Source organism: Pipistrellus hanaki, assembly GCF_964339955.1.
Source record: "Pipistrellus hanaki genome assembly, chromosome: 2".
Lineage (NCBI taxonomy): Eukaryota > Metazoa > Chordata > Mammalia > Chiroptera > Vespertilionidae > Pipistrellus > Pipistrellus hanaki.
The window spans coordinates 117330847-117352834 of record NC_140504.1 but is presented as its reverse complement, the minus strand read 5'-3'; the positions used below and the strand labels follow the sequence as shown (position 1 = coordinate 117352834).

Genomic DNA, 21988 nt, shown 5'->3' with positions numbered 1-21988 from the left:
TTTCTGCAAAGAGATGTTGAGTATCCGATTGGTCCGAAAATGGAGTGCAGAGTATGGTAACCTCATTGAACAAGTGGACAAGGGAAATGCTAAAAAGCACAAGTGTGGATCAGGTCGGCAACCATTATTTTCCGAGCTGGAAGACCTGTTCTGTGAATGGGTTGTTGACAGGAGAGCAAAGGCTTTGGTTGTGAATAGGGCTCAGATTCAAGAATTTGCCCTTGCAATGGCACCACAGTTTGACATAGCCCGCAAAGATTTCAAAGCATCACAACACTGGCTGGATAATTTCCTTCAGCAAAGTGAACTGTCTTTAAGATCTACCAGTACAACATTGTTTAGGTTGGAAGATACTCAAGTTATTAAGCGAGCACTTGCATTCAAGTCCTTTATGGATGATGCTGACTTCTCTAAATACAATCTTTCCAACATGATTGCTATGGATGAAACTGCAGTTTATGGGCCAATCATCTCAAACAACAATTGAACAGTGGAGTGCCTGCTTAGTGTACATTCCCTCCACTGCTTACGAAAGTGCACGTGTTTCCTGTATTTTGGCAATTCGTCTGGATGGCACTAAAATCTCACCTTTAATCATTTCTAAGGGCAAGAAGGAAAAGATTGAACGTGTTTTGGGCATTTTTATTCTTGAAACTGAAAAAGCCTGGGCCACACAAGCAGTTATAAGGAAGTGGGTCGATTTAATGCTGTTGCTTGTTATGCGAGGGAGCCAAAGAGGTCTGCTAGTCTGGGATGCAGCCAGCACTCACTGCACTAAAGACATGAAGACATTTCTTCACGAAAGAAAAATAGATCAGATGATGATTCCTGCAGGAATGACTGCCTATCTCCAGACTCTTGATATTGCAATAAACAAGCCATTCAAAGACAATTTGCGCATGGAAATTAATGACTACATTGAAAATAGAATGGAGAGAAATCAGCGTGGAAACTTTGTGAAAACTAAACTGCAAGAAGTTGTGATTTGAGTGAAGAATTCATGGGAGAAAATCACTGTTGCATTGCAAATGCACTGCGAGCAGGCTACCTTGACAAGAAGTACTCATTTAAAGACAGTGCCATTGCTAAACATGAGATTTGGTCCACTGATTCTGAAAGAAATGGAGTCACAAGAAATTCACCAGGAAACTCAGGAATTGGATTGTTATGATGTTCCAGATGATGATTACGTGATTGTCATTTAATAAATGAGTAAATTTTTGATACTGTAGGATTCAGTTTGTCTGGTTTGTGTTGACAACTACCGGACTACTGTACTGTATACAGGTAATATCCTTTATTTTCATTTAACAATAAATGTGTACCATATTCTTCATGGAAAAATAAGACATCCCCTGAAAATAAGACCTAGCACATCTTTGGGAGCAAAAATTAATATAAGACACTGTCTTATTTTCGGGGAAACAGGCTAGTACTTGTCATCTATCTCTAAACCTCTTTGCAACCTTTTGAATGCACTATTTTCTCAATCTATAGATGAGGATTAGGAGGTAAGATCAAGAATTTGCCAAGGGTCATATGGCAAAGAACCTATATTATATCTATGACTCACTCCATTGCTCCTTTTGATCAAGGATTTTTTTCCTTCCAATATGTGAAGAATTTAGTCACTTAAAAGGGTTTAATTTGCACCAATGTTAGTGATACAGAATAAAGCCCAGGCTCATGCCTCATGTCTCTATTCCTGACAGCTCCATTAATTACCTTTCTCAGTCTACAGGGGGAATCATGGATTGAAACTGGAAGAACAAGATGGGTCACCAAAGCCCCATGCGTGTGGGAAATCCACCTCCTAAATACTTAGCACTCAAGCAACCCAACTCCACATCCCTTAATTGGTGCCACAAGAAGTGATCCTAAGGCAGGACGCCCAGAGCCTGCAGCCTTTCCTAATTCAATATCATCCATGTGGTATGAATAGCAGCTCTTTAAACTGGAAGTGGCTCTTTCCTTGTATTACTACATCAAAGGATCAAAAATAAAGTGAGTTTACATTTTCTATTTAAATAGCATCCTTTCTCTTATGTGGCCTTACTTGTTTTTTGAATAGGAAAGTGACTCAGCTTGCTCAATGATGAATCCATTTACAGCTTTTCAAGTCTGATAAATTATATATATATTTTTTTCTTTTCTGGAAAGGAGCACTAAAAACTACTGGTCCCAGTCAAAATACACAAAAGCTGTGAGGACTTTCCGTAACACCAAACTCCCAAATCTGTGACCAGAGTAGGAAGTACCATCACTAATGTAATAAAACTAGTGTGGTTTAAAAGAGCCTTTGCTTAATAATGAACACACCTACTGGCTTAGTATAGCAACTCAAAAGCAAAATACACAAAAAGAAGCTGGCCTCATAAACATATTCAACTGTGAATGGACTTTATTTTCTACTCTCAGAATTTAATAAGACTGGATCTTTATAAAGTCACTAAACATTAAAAAAAAAAAAAAAAAAAAAAAAAGGCACCCTCAGTAGACCGTATGCAGTTTTATAGTATTAAATTAGTATTTCTGTACTATGGAGTACATAGGTGACTATATTTTTTAGCTTTAAAAAAGAATTTTCTCAGTACCAATTTAAAATATTCTACCTCCAATTTTCCATTTGATAACTAATTTTCACTAAAAAGTTTGAGATTATCCAATCAGTCTTACTCAAAAAACAGCAGAGATCTGGGCTCTGTGCAGCAGCTGCCTTAACAACATATACTTTAAGTGACCATATCAGTCTAAGTATCTGAGAAGCTCCCTTCAATGCTTTTGCTCACAAATGCCTCCTCTCTTGAACTTCAATAAGCAATGCTTTCTGATGGCAGATTGAAGACACGCATATTCTCCTCCTTGGGATGAGCAGATGGGGTACAGTAGACAGGAAGATAAAGATTTCAGTTTTTCCTCAGTTGATTCCAACTTCCTTATGTTGATTGAGACTCCTCCAGGAAGTAGACATTTAATTGTCCAGCAAGTCTTAATTTTAGGAGGTGCTGTGAGCTCTTTTCACTTCATGGGAAATCCTGCTTTGCCAAGTTGATCAATGCAATGAATTTTGGTGCATAACCAAATGGCCTCAAGATATAATCCAAATTTATTTATGAATCAGTTTGAGTTTAGCAAAATGACAGGTGGTTAAGTGTTTCAATTTTTCTTTTTTTAATTTTATAAAGGAGTTCAAAGAACTCTGGTGGATATGAAGACTGTTTTGAAATGATAGTTACTACCTTGATGTCAGAATCCACTAAAAGGGTTCACAGTTAATGAAGTGGTTTATACGGTGGTCAAAAGCAGGGATTCTAGTTCCAATCTTTCTTGTATTACTTGTGTGTTAGAGAAATAACTAAGCATCTCTATGCCTAAATTTCCTCATCCATAAACATTTATTACATAGATCAGAAATGTAGGTGAAAAGATGTCATCTGAGCTGGGACTTAGTGGATAAATAAGATGGATAGCAATTATAATAATTATTAACATCAGCCCTTTATGAATAAAAAGTCTGATGTTAGGTGAAAGGGGTCTTCAAATGCTCATCAAAATTTTAAATTAATTAGCAACTATTACATGCAAGGTATGAGGGTTATATTGATGAAGGAGTCCGAAACACAAATAGGTAAGCATGGAAAAGTAATATGTTCAAGGATCAAATACCTCTTATTTAATTCCACATTTTATAGGATAGTTTGCAGGAGTTACTTAAAATTTTGGACTTCAAAGTGTTACAGAAGACCAGAGAAGAACCAAGCAACGCTTGGAGAGATGGAGTACACTTTATTATTATGTGCGGGCCGAGAGAAACTGTATTTCAAATTCCGGCCCCAACATGGAGGAACTTTCCCTACTCAGTATATGTTTTTACCTTCTTTGTCTCCCAAATATGGGATGTTTCCGGTCCCCTTTGCAAGTTCTTAAACAGCCCTATGTGCTGGGGCTTTGAGACCTCAACCAAAGGCTTGCCCTGGTGCCAACACTGTTAACTTCGTCTGGGGGAGGGTTATGGCCTCTCTGGAGTAGTCTTATTTCCTTATTATTTAAGGAAGCAAGCATTCACAGAAGCCAAAATAGCAGGGTTAAAATATCAAACAGCAGTTTTTATATAAGATGGGTCCTTCAAGAGAATTCTGGTTGCATCTTAGATCATCTACCCGATTTTGCAAAACCCCACCATCCCACTCCTTTTCCACTTACCTTTCTACTAAAACCCAAGGGTGCCTTTTAATAACTCAATGAAAATTACACTTAAAATAGATGCATTTTATTTTATGTAAACAGTACCTCAATAAATTTCATTTACAAACAAAACAAAATGACAGTATATTTTTAAGAGTTCATTTAGAAAAAAGAAAATGACAATTTTTAATTAACAAGTAAAATATGAATACCTTATTTTTTCATTTTTAAAAAGTATGTTTTTATTGATTTCAGAGAGAGAAAGGGAGAAGAGATAAAAACATCGATCGGCTGCCTCTTGCACACCCCCTATTGGCGCAGGTGCTCTGACCAGCAATTAAACCATGACCTCCTGGTCCATGGGATAAAGCTCAACCATGAGTCACACTGGCCAGGCTGAATACCTACCTTATTTTTAAGAAACTAATATATTATGGGTAAAGCTAAAGTTTCCTTTAACCACCCTGCCAATATTCACAGATACCCCTTACCTGTCACCCCAAATAATCACTGCTGTGAGTTTGATATAAGTTCTTCTGAACCTTTAAAAATATATTTACATACATATATAGCCATTGAAAATGTATAGTACTGAATATATCTTTCTGTAACTTGCTGTTGTCACTTAACATTATGTTTCTGAAATGTATCCATATTCATATAAAGTTTATTTTTAAAATCTTATATAAATAATCTGTTACATGACAATAGTGCATTTTATTTAGCCAGGCCTTTCCCCTCCTGACAGATATTTAGGTTGCTTCTCTATTACAACTCACCAGTGTAGTGCTAAATAGCAGTTACCACTGGGGTGGCCATAGGAATGAGAGATGGTATTCTGTAAGGTTTAATTTTTTACAATGAGAATGCATTCATATATTATTTATATAATTTAAGTACTGAATTAAAGAATTTTCTGATACATAAATTATTGAAAAAGAAAAAAAGGACAAAATTAGTAACAGGTAGCTGTCATCTATTAAAATATATGGGAAACAAAAATATATGGGAAACAAAGTTATAGTGCTTATGGTTTGAGACATAAACACTTACTGAAAAATAGTGATCTGAGCACTAAACAGATCATATAAACATTTTCCCCTAGTCAAAGCAATTACAGTGAAAATATCTGCATATTGGTTATCTTGCCATTAGCATAATTAACACAAGCATGAATATTTAATTTATACTTTTTGCTTTCTTCTTTTATGACTATGATGTCTTTCCCCATCCCTGAAATGAAAGGGGTAAAAAAAAAAAAAAAAAAAAATTTAAAGTAATAATTCATACAACAGATACAGGCCAGGACAAATTAAAATATGCATTTAGAACTGAAAAGTTATTTTTAAATAGTAAATATGGAAACTGCATCATTAAAACTAAGGGACTAAATTGAGATGGGGATAAACAAAATAAATTTTTTAAAGCTCCACTTTAAAATTAACTTTGAATATACGTACATGGCTGATGATCAGAGAATTCATTTCAAGTAGAATACTAAAGTCAGAGGAGAAATTAGAAATAGTCTGATGTCTTTATCCTGGCTCCTGTCTCAACTCATTCTCAGGAAGAATATCAAAGATTAGGCTATTGAGAAACATTTCTGCTAATACTCAGTTTATCTTCTTTAAAAGAAAATTATCACTTTTAGATTCTGAGACTGTCTAATGAATTTAAGTTAATAGGGATTCATCAGACATATCAAAATTTACTTAAGAGGAAAAAGCACTAATAAACCAGGAAGAAGTTAAACAGCACGATTTCTGATAACTAATCAAGAGTTAATTTGTATAAAATTATATCATTAATTATATGAATCAAAAGGGATTACTAAGTAAATATTTAATTTTTATAAGAGAACAACTAAATCATAGCTAGCTTTAAATCCTTGAACTGAATGATAGTAAGATAAGTTAAATTATTAAAGCATAAGCCTTACAATGTCCTGATCACCAGCGACCCTGGAGAGACAAGTATCATTTGCGAGCGCATTTATCAGACAAGCACTGTGCACATAAATCCTACATAAGACGGGGGCCTGCCCTCAAAGAGCTCACAGCCTAGAGGGAGAGTAATAATTGCGCATGTGCCAGGTAGACAAGTAATAAAATGGAAACGATCGGCTTTATTTGAGTGAATGAAAAACGGCTTCGTGGGAATGACTAAGCTGGGTCTTAAAAGATGAGGACTTTACCAAGCAGGCCTTAGGCAGCAGAACATGACATGGCAAGGCAGAAATGTACACAGTGTGGATGAGAAACTGTAGTAATTCGGGCTGGCTAACGCACTAGCTACCCATTTCATGGGAAGTGGGAAAATACAAGGATAGGTAGGCAGAGGCCCTGATCCTTGAGAGCCATTCTAAGGAATATGAATTTTGCCACTGAGGAGTTGTAAGAGGTGAAATTAAGTTCACTCTGGCAGCAGGGTAGAGATGAATCCGTAAGGGACAAGCTTCTAGACAGAGCAATTAGGAAAACAACTTCCTTTTCCAGGTGGACAGCAATAACAACAGAGGAAGAGGAGGAGTAAATGAGGACTCTTCAGGTAGAACTGACAGCAATTAAGACTAGATAGTAAGGAATAAGAAAGGAGTATCTAACATGACTCCTTGGTTTCTGGCTCAGATGAACAAATGATGGTCATTCATTAACCAGGACAGGAAATGCTGGGAAAGAGGAGCAGACTGAGAAAAAGATAAATTTAGGTATAGCCCCACTGCACATGGGATCTAGGCGGATGCCCAGTAAGCAGCTGAAGTATAGGAATAGACCTCAATTGCTTTCAATTTATTACTTCAGCATTAGTTTGTATCTCTCAGCTATCAAAATTTTATCAGGGATATTCACAGGGCAAAATTGACTGCTATTAAAGTTTGGATCTTTTCAATGATACTATATATATACCCTACACCATAGGAATTAGCAAAGGAAGGAAAAAAAAAAAAAGAGAGAGGGACAGTTGAAGGGAGGAAGGAAGTAGCAGGATAAAAAGCAAACACCTTTTTAACACAATTAACTGTCTTACCTACACATTACTTAAGAAACTCTACCTTTTAAAGGTAAACAATTCACTGTTGGACAAAACAATGTTAGACCTACCTCTCTTTCCTCCTTCTTGAGTCCCAATTTTTATCTTTATCTTTATTTCTTTTTCGTTTATGTGGGCTCCTACTCCGATCCCTTCTATGCCGTGAACACTCAGCATCCAAATAGCTTCCACCAGACTGCCGAGAATCTACTGAAGCTGATCGCCTTTCTCGTCTCCTGAAACAGACAGGACCATTCATCAGTTCACTTTCTTCACTGGTCTTCAGTGTGCCCCAGCCTAAAGTTAATGTTCTGCATTAGACCAATGATACAGTATCTAAATAAGTGTGTAATTTTACGTCATATAAGAGGGCAGAGAGACACAGTTTTTATAACATGTTTTACAACTCTGGTGTAATAATCCTAAGCAATGAAGAGAAACAATAAGTGCTCTGATGAATACTAGTGTGCTATAATGCCCTTGGAAATACTAAAACTTAAACGATTATAAGTAAGAGTTTAAAAAGAGAATATTTTCACCAATAAACACAATAACATACTTTTCAGCATTATCCTCTGCTTTTTCCTGCTCTTCTTGCCAATTATGACTGAGTTCTTCCATGTGCACATTTATCACATCCCGAATCACCTTAGAGAGTTAAGCACAGGATTTCAGATAAAAAAGCTGTTCGAAAAATTAAGTTTAATGCTAGAAATAAATCACTGCTGACAATCAAATATTTATTAAAAGCTATGATACAGTGGACTGTATACAGTTTAGATAACATTAAAAAGGCAAGTCAAATTGTAATATGAATGGCAGATTAAAGTATATCAATGTTAAATTTATTAAAGTGACATTATGCAAGAAAATAACCCTAGTCTTAGGAAGGAAATAGCATTAGGGATAAAGGATCATAATGAACAGTTCAGAAAAAAATTAATGTACAGATAGAGACAGAGAAAAAAAAAGTAACAATAAAGAGTACAAATGACAAGCAAATTGAGCAAATGTTAACAATGGTGTCTGTATAAAAGACACACAGGGGTTCTTTCTATTATTTCCAGTTTTGCAATTTATTTGTATGTTCGAGATTTATAAGAAAAACTCTTTTCTAAAAAATCTTATAATTAAGTCAAGATGACAGACAAAACATGAAACACACAGTCACTTCACAGACACCTTCCCAGTGAGCCTATAGGTCACTCACCTAAGAACCATTTAAAAGTTTTTTTCCCTTCCTATTTATCCTATAGCATTGTCAAGCACAGGGGCTGGTCACTATTTAAGTGAAAGTGAAATAGAAGGTCACAATTGGTTCCTGCGTGCCTAATTAGGAAAGTTTTAAGAAGAAAGGTATGGGAAACAAGGGGCAATCTCAGAGACACACACTATGGCTCAGGTCTGACTGATTTGCTCCCCACCTCAAAGAACTTTTCAAAAGCTCCTGAAGTAAAATGGAACAATGTCTAAACTCCTTAATACAGCCTTTGAAGTTTTCCATGATTTTACTATGCCACATAGACGTCAAATGTCTACTGAATGCTTGTTCAAAATCCCTACATTCTAGCCACCCTGGATTGCACTTGAGTCCCTGGAAAACTTCTCTACTTATATTTATTTTTAGGAACACTAGTCCTTCCACCCGGAAAATCCTTACCCACTATTTCCCCTCCTCCACTATATTCTCTTGTGGAAAATCAAAGATTGGTGAAGGCCTACCTCAGGAAGTGGCATAAGTCATACATACCTGAACTCCAATTCAGCTCTAGCACTTCCCTGTATGACTCTGCCCAGTAGCTCTATGTGAGCTCTGAGAAGCCAAATGTTATCGGACACGGTATCCACAGAGCCGCCACACAGAGCCTATAAACAGACCTTCACTTACCCCCCACCCTCTGCTTCTCCCTTCTCTCAAATACTATCTTCTCTATGAAGCCTACACCAATCTTCCCTTTTAAAAAATTGATCCCTCCACCACACACTTTGATCTCACCTCATTTTAGCACTTACTACAATCTGTGTTTTGAAAAATCTTTTTTATCTCTTAAACTATAATAATTCCTTAAGGATGGGTATCTGTGTGCATTTATCTTTACATACCCCACAGCAGTATGTTATGCATAGTAACTACACTAAAGATAAATATTTTACTGAAATTAGTCAAAGTTCAGATTCTAAGTCAGAACAAACAAAAACATCTATATATATAAAACCCTAAGCGACAGTTTGACTGGCCAACTGTTCAAACCATTTGACCAGTCACTATGATGCACACTGACCACCAGGGGGCAGATGCTCAACACAGGAGCTGCCCCTGGTAGTCAGTGCACGCCCACAGCGGGAGGGCCGCTCAGTTGACTGATGTGCGCCAGACTTACTGCTGGCGAGTGCAGCTGTAACAGCGCAAGACTCTCCTGCCGCCACAACAGCTTTATCGAGTGGCAGTGGCGGCAGGCACCGCGGGAACTGGGCCAGAATGAGCAGGAAAGGCACAGCCACAGCCCAGGCTCAGGCTCCTCCCCAGCTGCCTGCTGCTTCGCACATTATTACATCCCCCGGGGGATCCAGATTATAAGGCCTCTAGTATAAGATATCAATGAAACTAGGATTGGATAAAATGCTGAAAAAGCCCTGGCCAGAGATAAATTACTAAGAAAAACTAGACACACTGAAGTATTTGCAGACGAAAGGTATTTGGGATGTTTCCAAAATTACCAAGCAACTGGGAGGAGAAGACTTAGCACATTTAGGAAGGTGCTAAATGGGGGAATAAATAAAATAAGATCACATGTTGAGACTGGGTCATGTACATAAGGAAGGGTTCATTAGACAATTCCATCCACTTTAGAATATGTTTGAATATTTATGTAATAAAAAGTCAGGCATCAAATTGTAAAAAAAAAAACACTAGCAGCAACACAAACTTGATCACAAAGTTATGAGTAGAGAAGAAACAAATGATATACAACGAAGTATTTAATGGACTGTAAGAATCACTAAGGTAGTATAACATGGTCCCAGACCTCTACTGGGAGAGACAAGTCAACAATACATATATACTTTAATTACAAAAAGAACTGCATAAAATTAAGTGCTAACACCTATCCTATATAATAAAAGGCTAATAAGCAAATTGTCCCCACAGTCAGTTCAATCAACTGGGAGTCAGACGTGCACTGACCACCAGGGGGCAGTGGCGGCAGACAGCCGGGGAAAGGGAGACATCAGCTGGCAGCCAGCAATCGCTAGGGACCCTACCCATGCACGAATTTTGTGCACTGCGCCTCCAGTCTATACTAATAAGAGTAATATGCTAATTAGACCAGGACACCTTCTAGATGTCCTTCCAGATAAAGCTGGGGGCTTGGCCAGCCTGAAAACCACTCCCAAATGGTCCTCAGCCCCTTGCCAAGGCCAGCCATGCCCCCCAGAGGGGACCCTTACACCAATGAGGGCGTAGCAAATGGCCATTAGCCTCTTGCCCAGGCCCAGCCAGCCCCTAGCGGGGATCCTCACCCCGATGGGGTGTGGCCAGCCTGCAAACTGCCCCAGGCTTCCCGCCCAGGCTGGCCACACCCCTCAAGGGGACCCCCAACCTGATACAGGACTCCCTTCGGGGCGGACCAGCTGGGCCCCACCCATGCACCAGGCCTCTATTCTCTACACTAATAAAAAGGTAATATGCTAATTAGACTGGGACACCTATAAACCACCCTGGACAAAGCCATGGTGGCATGGCAAAGGCAGAGGCAGTTAGGGGCAATCAGGCCAGGAGAGGAGGGCAGTTGGGGGCTATCAGGCCGGCGGGGGAGTCAGTTGGGGGCGAGCAGGCTGGCAAGGGGTCCAGTTGGGAGCAAGAAGGCTGGCAAGGGGGGCAGTTGGGGGCAAGCAGGCCAGCAGTGAGGAGCAGTATGGGGAGAGCAAGCCAGCAGGAAGAGTGGTTAGGGGAAATCAGGCAGGCAGGTGAGTGGTTAGGAGCCAACAGTCCCGTATTGCAAAAAGGATGTCCCCTGAGGGGTCCCAGATTAGAGAAGCTGCAGGCTAGGCTGAGGGACACCCGCCCCATGCACAAATTTTGTGCACTGAGCCTCTAGTATATATGTAAAAGCCTAAGCAACCGTTCGACCAGTAGCTATGATGCACACTGACCACCAGGGGGCAGATGCTCCAACTGGTAGGTTAGGTTGCTGGCCCTGGGTTAGCTTGCTCTTGGGACCGTTGGCCCTGAATCTGGTTCACCCGCACCCCAGACCCAGAGAGGAGGGAGCCCGATTCCTCACAGAATTGGCCATGGGCTAGCTTGCTGTGATATTAAAATATTTCTTCTAATTAACTTCCTTTCAATGTGCATGAATTCATGCATCAGGCAACAAAATAAGTGCCATAAGCCAGCGGCTGGCTCAGAGCCAACTAGTGCCTCATGGAAACAGTGGATATCAAGATTTAAAACTGAAGATTTTATTTCAGGACAGGAATAGGAAGACCTTGAACTCACTTCCTCCCACAGATACAACAAATTCAATTTTCTCCTGAAAGGACCCATCCAGCCCGCCAGGCCTTGCAATGTGGCCCGCACCGCGCTGTCATCACTGCACTCCGCTGTCAGTTTATGACTGTTCAGTAAACCATTCGGCCTGCGATTTAGGCTGGATTTTAGATTTTGGCCCCTTCTCTGATTGAGTTCGACACCCCTAAGCTAGAGGAACAGCACCTCCCCAGCAAATGATAAAAGAGATGCATCCAGACGGGTAGGAGAGGCAGAGACACGTTCACACCTGAGTCCCCACTCCAGATGTGGTGACAGACCTACAACCAGAGGAATACTGAAAAATATGGAATTCTCCCTGGAAGAGTGAAGAGATTATGCCCCACAGTAAGCACTCCCCAACTCTTGGATCTGGCACGAAAAAACGAGCCCCCAAAATGTTTGGTTTTGGAAAAGCAATGGGGATTAAGTCCACAAGAAACATAGAGCTGTAGGGAATGGAGAATCTGCTTTTAAAGGGTTCATGTACAGACCCACTCACCCTGAGATCCAGCAAAAAGCAACAGTTTAAAAAAGCCTAGACCATAAGTGAGGGAGACCCACTTACAACTTAATCTGGCTCCAGAGAAGCAAGAGCCTGCTAAGACTTTCCCTGGGGACAGAGGCTCTGGCTGGCACCCTTTATGCAATCTCATTCTAACTTGCTGGTAACCCTTCCTCTAGCCTGCCAGCACTGGTAGAGCAATCTTCCTACCCCACGCCAGTCAAGCACCCCAAACAGCAGCCACATTATAACCAGCCAGGCAAGCACACCACACCCCACCCTCCCCATATATCAGCTGCACCACAGATTATGCAATCTCAGTGATCTCTCTCTCTCTCTCTCTCCCTTCCTCTCTGAAATCATAAAAATATAAATTATAAATAATTTATACCAAGACATTTCTTAAGTCTAAATATTTAGCAGCGTACATAATATACACTAGAATTTCTGCCAAAAAAATCATAGCTATTTATTGAGCAATTCATATCCACATGTATAATCTCCATCAATTCCACATGTACAATCTCCAACAACCCTGCAAAGTCTATACTGTGATACATTTTTTTTAAATGATTCTTAAAAAACTCAAATAACTTGCCCAAGTCAAACAGCAATGATAAGCAGAATGAAAACTTAAGCCCAGGTGTGTTTAAAGCCAAAGTCTAAAATCCTCTTATCACTTTCTAAAAAGTAGGTATTTTTAAAAGATTGAACAACCTCTTTATAGAAGGTTTCTGTATCCTAAAAAGCCTTTCTCTGACAAGTAGTGGATCTGAAAGTGATGAAGCAACTACAGATCAGGTGTGTCTAGCTTGAAGATACTTATTTTTTCAGAAAACGTCCAAGGAGCTATGAAAATCCATAGTACAGACTTAGAAATCTACATAAAGGAAATGTCTGTTCTCAACAAAGCTCTACAAGATTATATAAAACTTACCTCAGTATATGATTTCTTGGTAATGTGAACATTCTTAGCTCTATAGGACTGACGTCTTCTTTTATAATCCCTCACTTCTGCCAAGATTTCAAGGTAAGACTTTGGACTTTTTCGACTGTTATCTAATAAAAAATAGAATTATTATATCCTTAGAAAAATGTACATTCTTAAAAATTAACAGGAACATAACAATCATATTTTAACATGTTTCAAAATATGTTAAAAATATTCTAAAAATTCAACATTATATAAATGGGCTAAGTTTTAGACCATTACTTTTCTCCAGTCATCAGTTGAACATAACTGTTTAGGCACATAAATTACAGCAACAGCACAACTGTAAGTAATATTCTCACAGAAGGATGCTTTGCTTAATGTAAAAATCAGAGAGCAAACTTTGACTACCGAGTAAACATCTTTTATATGTGAACTAGAGGCCCGGTGCTTAAAATTTGGGTGTCCCTCAGCCCAACCTGCACCCTCACAATCTGGGACTGCTGGCTCCCAACTCCTCTCCTGCCTGCCTGTCTGATTGCCCCTAACTGCTTCTGCCTGCCAACCTGATCACCTCCTAACCATTCCCCTGGCACCCTAATCGACATCTAACTGCTCTTCTGATGGCCCGATTACCCCAACTGCCCTCCCCTGCAGGCCTGGTCCTGCTGGAAAACAAATCAGTTTCACTAAAAAAGAGATGCTGACAGGAAGCCAGGAAGGCTGGTCAACAACCTTATTTGCTCTAACCTTTAGTTGAGACATTGTTAGCTGAAGCAGAATCTACCTTGTTTGTCCCGTGAAAGTTTCTGTTATTTCCTGCCTAAGGGCTACATGTAAATTTCTATTTTGCCTAAGATGTTTTCCCCAAAGCCTCAATAAAAGGGGATGGCAGAGCCAGAGCAGGGAGTACTTCTCCCACTAGAGTTGGACTACTGCCTGGCCCCCCCATATAACCAAATTGAATTTCTTCAAGTCTCTTTTCGTTTGTGTGCAGCCCTTCTCCAGAAGCTGAACCCTGAATTGGAACTCTTTCTACGTGGGCCGTGAAAGAGAGTCCTACATGGTCCCTCCAACTGCCTTTCCCCCACTATAGGCCCGGTCACCCCCAACTGCCCTCCCCTGCCAGCCATCTTGTGACCACAGGGGGGTGCCCCTCTTGTGCGAGGGCATGATGGTCAATTTACATATTACCTCTTTATTATACAGAATATCAAGTGACACAAAACCATTTTATTCCTATTCAAAGTGGTCTGACAAATCATCTTAATTACAACAAATAGAATAACAATTGAGAAATATAAAACTATAATATTCATCTCAAACCTTGATTGACTTTTGCAGCCAAGTCTACAAAGAGATCACTGTCATTTTCGATAATTTGGGAATCAGAGCGCTTTTTCTTTGTCTCCTCAATTACAAAATCATAGAGGGCAAGACGATCAGCTTGGGTCAGATCACAAACAAATCGTTTGTGATTCAGAGGAACTTCGACAGGTAAGGAAGAATAAATCCCTAAAAGTAAAAATAAAACCACAAAAATAAAAATAAATGAAGCATTGTGGACTTAAAATCTACTACTTATCTATAAACATGCACTATAGTAATGCAGTATTAAATAAAATTTTTTCATAGTAATGCCTAAATTACAAAATATCAATCTATGTGACAAATGGTAAATAATGACTTTATCCTGAATGCTACATTCACATACAGGATATATTGTGACTATACGCTCTTCTCTTCAACAATGTTAAAACAGATCCCATGAAGGCAGGCAGTAATTATCATAAGACACTCACTGTTCATAAGAAAACCTTTTGGTAAACAATTTTTAAAAGGCTACCCATATTATAAAAGTAGATATTAACTTGCTTTCTGTGTATATGTTTTTCCCCATAAAAAGCTGGTGGAGAAGACTTTTAATAGGTAATACATATTGTAGTTACATTGAAAATAAATTATAGAAATATGAAAAATGTGTTTAAAAATGTCCTTTTTTATGAGACATCAAGCTACTCATTCCGAATTAAAAATATATCCCATTTATATAATGACTCAGAGCTATGGACCAAAAACAATTAAGTAGCAGAAATCCCACACTTCCTCAGACCAGAGAAAGACAGGTTATAATGAGACTAAACTTGTTTTAATTTTCAGAAGAGGAAGCATATTGGCTTAACCAAGTTAACTGAAAAAAGTTAACAGCAGTGCCCCCACAACAGTTACAGAACTTTCTAAATTCTGCTCATTAATGAAAAAAAGTAAATACAATACCTTGATATGATGTATTAAACTTTGAAGAAAAAAATTTGTTTTGAGAATCAAATTTTCTCAAAGAAATAAAAAATTATTGTAACTGTAAATAAAGCGATTTAAAATGATAGTCCCAGACTCATTATTCACTAATGCAAAGAACATGAGTTATCATAGAATAATATAAAATCAGTAGCTCTTCCCAGATACTTATATTTGATATTAGCTTTGTTGACTTCCTAAGTAAAGACGAAAATAAATAAATAAAAAGCATACTATAAACAAAGCATTGCAACACACACACACAAAATATTACTTTCTATTTGTCTACAAATTAAGAGGATAGCTACACTGAATCTGAGTCTGTGGTCTAACAGCTATAGGTAACTAAAATGTGCAAGTCAAAAGGTTTTGAATTAGTGGGGAAGAAAGGTTTCTTTTTAAGTCAATCAATTTTACTCCACTTCTGATAGACACTAGGAAAAGCCCTTATGTGCAGCCAGATGTTAAAACATTTAATTATGTAATATAAAAAATGAGTTTGCTTTGATAAACCTAATTCCTTTGAATATAGGCTACAAAGTCTGGGGAAAAATTAGAAAAGATTAGAAAACACTAATATTCAGTCATGCTCCACTTAATGAGTGGAATATATTCTGAGAAATGTGTCATTAAGCAATTCCATCATTGTGGGACTATCACAGAGTATACAAACCTAGATGGTATATCCTACTACACATCTAGGCTTGGTGGTATAGCCTATTGCTCCTAGGTTACAGGCCTGCACAGCATGTTATTATTGTACTAATACTGCAGGCAACTGTAACTCAATGGTATTTGTGTATCTAAACATAGCTAAACCTTAAAAAGGTAGATTAAAAATACTGTGTAAAAGATCAAGTATGTGCCAAAACCGGTTTGGTTCAATGGTAAGAGCGTCAGTCTGCGGACTGAAAGGTCTCAGGTTCAATTCCATTCAAGGGCATGTACACTGCCGGCACAACCCCGGTAGGGGGTGTGCAAGAGGCAGCTGGTCAAGATTTCTCTCTCATCGACGTTTCTAGCTCTCTATCTCTCTCCCTCCCTCCTCTCTGTAAAATACCAATAAAATATATCTTAAATAAAAAAGAAAAAAAGATCAAGTATGTGTGGGCATGTGGCTTGAGGAGGTAGGGAAGGGTTGTGGAGGAAGAGAGAGTAGACATTAGGAGGAGGGAGGAAAGAAGGGATGAATAGAAGGGGAGAGCAGAAGCAGATATTGAAAGAGACACAGATAAAACTTAAGATGAGAATAAAAGGGGGAGGACAGAAGAGGGAAAAAGAGAGAGAGCCCTTGACAGAAAGAGAAACAGAGACAGGGGGTAGAAATGGGACTGGGAGGAAAGAGAGACAAAGAAAAACAGAGGGAAGCGAATTTATGGGCTGTAGTATATGTTAATGCATGTGCAGGGGTGGGTGTCGCGGTGAAGGCAAGGAGCTCCTGGGTTCCCCTCCTTCACCAACTCTATGCCCCAGCCAGGGGCAGGGTGCAAGGCAAGGAGACAACATGCCGAGCCTCCTTGTCTATTTAAACCACCCAGAATTCGTAGTAAATTCAACATCCTGGTTGGGTCCAGCCTTTTCTTTGAATATCACAAACAAACTTACTTATAACCCATTATAATCTTATGAATCACCATGGTATATGCAGTTCACTGCATACCAAAACATCATTATGCAGTGCATGACTGTGTTATAAACAAGCTCCACATAAATCTTTGCCTGTTATTTTCAAACAAAGAAATATAATTTCCTCTTTGAAATATGATTTTCTTTATTCGTCTTAAATTTCTATATGAAGACTGATACTTAAATTCCTTGAAAATTCAACTAAAATTCCAAATCAAGACTGTAATATTGTGACAGTAACTAAGATAAAGCTTAGAAATTTGAATGATACTTTTAAAAGGATATCATTTGCAAAAAGGATACTGCATATCTTTAAATAAGGAGTACATTCAGGTTCCTAATTCCTCTTTATACTCACCCCAATTACTGAAAAAGAAAAAGTACAGGAAAAGTTAAACAACAAACGGTATTCAAATCATTCAGAACATAGATATTTCTGACAAAAAAATAAAGGGTAAACACACTTATATTAGCTTACATTTCCATAAAATGTAAATTTTCTAACACAAGTTTCTATGCTTTAGATAGAGTGCATTTCAATGTTCTGTAATCATACCAATTCTGTGAACTTCTACTTTTTTGTATAATAATTTTTAATTGTGGTAAAACATACGTAACATAAAATTTACCATTTTAGCTTCTTTAAGTGTACAGTTCATTGGCTTTAGTATATTCACACTGCTGTGCAACCATTACTTCTATCCATCTCCAGAGCTTTTCATCACCCTGAAGTGACACTCTAATCAACTTTTTAATAACTCTAATTCTTAATTCTTCCTTGTTAGTCACTTTTGCCATCATAGGGCATCTTAAAAGTATGAGATACTATACTATTTAACAAGAGGTTCTGTTTCTGAGATACATATTTAGGATTTTAGAGAGAATTCAGAGTCAATTTCTTAACATTAGAGATAAATTACAGTCCACAGAAGAAAATGACTTGCCAAAGTTTCACAAGTGGTAGGGACAGATTAGCTTTAGAACTACTCTGTTTCTATCTCTTTAGGGCAGGGGTCTTCAAACTACGGCCCGCGGGCCACATGCGGCCCGCAGAGGAGTCTGATCCGGCCCGCCAGGTTTTTTGGGCAGTGAGCGCAGCCGAGGTGTTACAGTAGAAATTAGTAGTTCATATAGTCCGGCCCTCCAGCTCTCTGAGGGACCGTGATCTGGCCCCCACTTTAAAAAGTTTGAGGACCCCTGCTTTAGGGTTTGTTAGCCATAGTACCCTGATCTTTAAATTACAGCCATGACTTATACTAAAATCTGTGTATGCTCAAGTCTCTTATATAAAATGGTGTAGAACAATATATAGTCAGCCCTCCACATGCCTGGATTCCAACTGTGGATCAAAAATACTATTTTGGTATCCTCTTCAGATGCCAAACCCGTGGATGTAAAACCCACAAATACAGAGGGCCAAACCGTATTTATTGAAAGAAATCCACGTGTAAGTGGACCTATGCAGTTCAAAACTATGTTGTTCAAGGATCAACTTATGCCATGAAATTCAAGTATAACAACTTGAATCTTTAATACAGAAGGAAAAAAATAAACCATTAAATATGAAGTGATTGTTTATGATTGAAATTAATATCTTGGTTATAAAGTTAACCAAAATAACTACATCTAAAAATAATTAAGTAGATCTAATGGTTATTTAAGCTTTCAGAAAGATTAATGAATTGAGACCTAGTAAGACTGATAAAATGAAAACATAAATATATAACCTCACCAAAAAAACCTTAAAATTTAGTGAATAACAAAAAAATATTAATTACATGAAAAAATGTAAAATTGTTCATATTGGTTGTCTTCCTTCAAAATAAACACATAAAAAAAAGATATTAAAGAAATTTTTGTCCTGGAGTAAGATTTTAGGTATAAGTAAACTACAAAAATAATCTCTGTTGAGGAAATGCAGAACTCTACACAAGATGAAAAATAGTTTTAAAAAGAGAGTTACAGATCATATAAAAATAGTTCTTAACAGTTAAATTTCAATTTAAGCTAGTGTAAAAATTCAAAATCAAGTAACACTTCCTTTTAATGTATGGAAAAATGTATTCATCCAAAGTAATTATTTGTTTTTATAAAAAACTAAACTCCACGTCCAAATCTGCCTTATTACTTATATAAAAACCTCAGATTAGGAAATGATCTAGAAAATTACTTATATACATATATGAGTAATTACATATACACATATATAATTTTATATATATATATAAAATTCTCACCCATTTCATCTTAATATTGCTTTCTATTGTTCGAAACATTAGGAAATAGTTTTATATTACAGATAAGAAAGTAAAAATTCAGAAAAGCTGTTATTTGTACAAGGCCAAGCAACTGGTTTCTTTCTTTAAAACAGGCTTACCCAAAATATAATAAACAATGAAAAGTATTAATAGTAATATTATGTACAGATTTCAAGTTTGTGACGTTCTTTTAATTAATCATGATAGACAAAATAAATAATGAATATATTTGAGCAATTACGTAGAATCCACAAATATCACTAAATGTTGAGTTTCTAACAGAATGCAGAATAATTCAGGGCAGTGGTTGTGCCAAAATTCAGAACTTGGCTCTAGATCCAGCTTTGCTATTATCTAGCAAAGGAGTGTCAATTCAGTTATGTGTGCGTCTACTTCTTCACCTACTATGGAGGGGAAAATACTCGTCCAACCTATCACAAACTTATTGTGAAGGAGTAATAAAATATATTAACAGGGCTTTGAAAACTAATCTCTTAAAAGTATTAAAGACCTTGAGAACAGACACCAGAACCTTATCATCTCTATCAGTCAGGGTTTGTTTCCTTATCAGTAAAAAGCAGAAACTAGATTAGATGATCTTCAAGTTCTCTTTAAATTCTAATAAATTCAGTTAATCCAACTAGGTAAGGTCAAATATAGTCTTTTAACAATTAACCCCTCAAAAAAAATCCTCTACTTTTTAATTGGTTGATGAACAGGGGCAATGGGTAGAACCAATAATAGGGGTTCAGTAATTTCTTCAATAAGAGAAAGTCAAATGTCTCCCTCAAAGAGAAAAACCTGGAATTCAGCACAAAAGTACAAAAAAACAGGAGCTTCAAAACAGGAAATACAAAGTGCTCCTGCTGTTAAAGGAAACAAGGTAATGCAGACTAAAGGTTAGGGACTTCCTCCTTGGAAGCCACTGGGCACTTAGGGAGATATCAAGCCCAGATATTGACTTAGAAAAATGGGCTAAGATCCTGAACTTAACAAGAAAGACAACAAACCATAATGGGCTGGTGAATATAATTCAGAAGAGTGAGGAAAAAAAGGTAAGATGTCTGGGGAAAGCTACCTTCAGAAGGTTCAAAAACAACTCCAATCCTTATAAAAAGAAGCCAGTCATGTTTAGCTTAGATGTTTTATCTAGGTTCAAACTCTATTAAATCTATTTACTCCTTTACCTTCTATGTTTTTGATGGATAAAGTTTTCTTTCGATTTCCTAAAAGCTCACACTTAAAATTCTAACCTGGTCTCTGCTAACATAAGCCCGGAAAGAAACTCTTAAACCAGCTCCAAAACTGGGCATAAAAGGATCCACAAACCCTCTGAAATTTTAAGTAACATTTTGTGTTTGATTTTATTCTGAGGAGCAGCTGTGGGAACTAATCTCTTTTAGCTTAAGCCTTTCCTTTTATGTTCATTTCAATATTATATTTAACAATGGGCTAATCCTCAAGAGAGGAAATCTTAGGGTAAAACAGTCTCACTAAATGGGATTTATTAACTAAATAATCCAAATTTTAAAAATGATCTATAAGGCAATCTAATCTATTAGGAAATTCCAAAGCATGAAGTCCTAGCTAAGACAGTGTCCTTATCAGACTTGTGTATTTGAGCAGAAAATATCTAGCAAATAAAGCTAACACCAAGCACAATAGTCTAATATGTAAAACTTAACCTTTTCCATATAATTGTTTTCACAAGATTTTTCTTAAAAATTAGTAACATGTGTGCTTGTGGGAGAAAAATACTTTTACTCATTATTTAGCTCAAACTATGATGCCACTTACTTTGATTATAATAGTCACCATCTTTTCCAACTGCAGTTCTAGCTTGTTTAATTATCTGGATTTGTGAGTCCTTATCTGTCAAAAAAAAAAATCCATAAACACAATTGCATCATCAGTGTCCACAATTAGATTATTAACTGGGTTCCAATTCACGTTTTTTAGACACACAAACCTTTAAAAACTTAAGAGAGGCAACACCCACAATCGCTGCCTAGGTAATCTGAAAGCAGAAATTCTTCAGATCTAGCTAGATCCCAATAAGTAACCAGCATTCAGATGGTTCAAAAAACATAATCAGGCACAAAACAGTAGCCGCTACAAATTTTAGCAACAAATAATATGTAACATTTCTTGAATCCCACTAAGTGTCAGGCACTATTCTAAGACTATGACATATATCATTTAATCTTCATAAAAGTGCTAATACCCTGCCCTAGCTGGTTTGGCTCAGTGAATAGTGTGTCGGCCTACAGACTGAAGGGTCCCAGGTTCAATTTCTGGTCAAGGGCACATACCTGGGTGGTGGGCTTGATTCCAAGTAGGGGGCATGCAGGAGGCAGACTATCAATGATTCTCTCTCATCATTGATATCTCTCTCTCTCCCTCTCCCTTCCTCTCTGAAATCAATAAAAATATATTTTCAAAAAAGTACAAATACTCTCATCTATTAGGAAATTCCAAAGCATGAAGTCCATTTTATCAAGAAAATTAGACAACAAACCTTGTTGAAAGTTACACATTTGTTAGTGACAAAACCAGGAACTGAATTAGGGCCTTTTATTTTAGAACCCAAGATTTCAACTTCTTAGAACAGCAGTTCCCAACTGGTG

At 37.6% G+C, this 21988-nt stretch overlaps 1 protein-coding gene across 3 annotated transcripts in view; it reads right to left on the bottom strand.

Annotated features, from left to right (window-relative positions):
* Window positions 1-21988, bottom strand: part of SNRNP48 (small nuclear ribonucleoprotein U11/U12 subunit 48) — a 40424-nt gene that overhangs the window by 12996 nt on the left and 5440 nt on the right. For 2 of the 3 annotated variants that reach the window (XM_084875608.1, XM_084875607.1), the window contains exons 4-8: window positions 21159-21233; window positions 14506-14694; window positions 13186-13307; window positions 7775-7863; window positions 7287-7451 (exon numbers count right to left, since the gene is read on the bottom strand). In XM_084875608.1, the coding sequence (XP_084731734.1) occupies window positions 7287-7451; window positions 7775-7863; window positions 13186-13307; window positions 14506-14694; window positions 21159-21233 (640 nt within the window). Of the gene's footprint in view, window positions 1-4248; window positions 5419-7286; window positions 7452-7774; window positions 7864-13185; window positions 13308-14505; window positions 14695-21158; window positions 21234-21988 lie in introns of those variants that run through there. The other variant, XM_084875609.1, reaches the window with a different exon arrangement.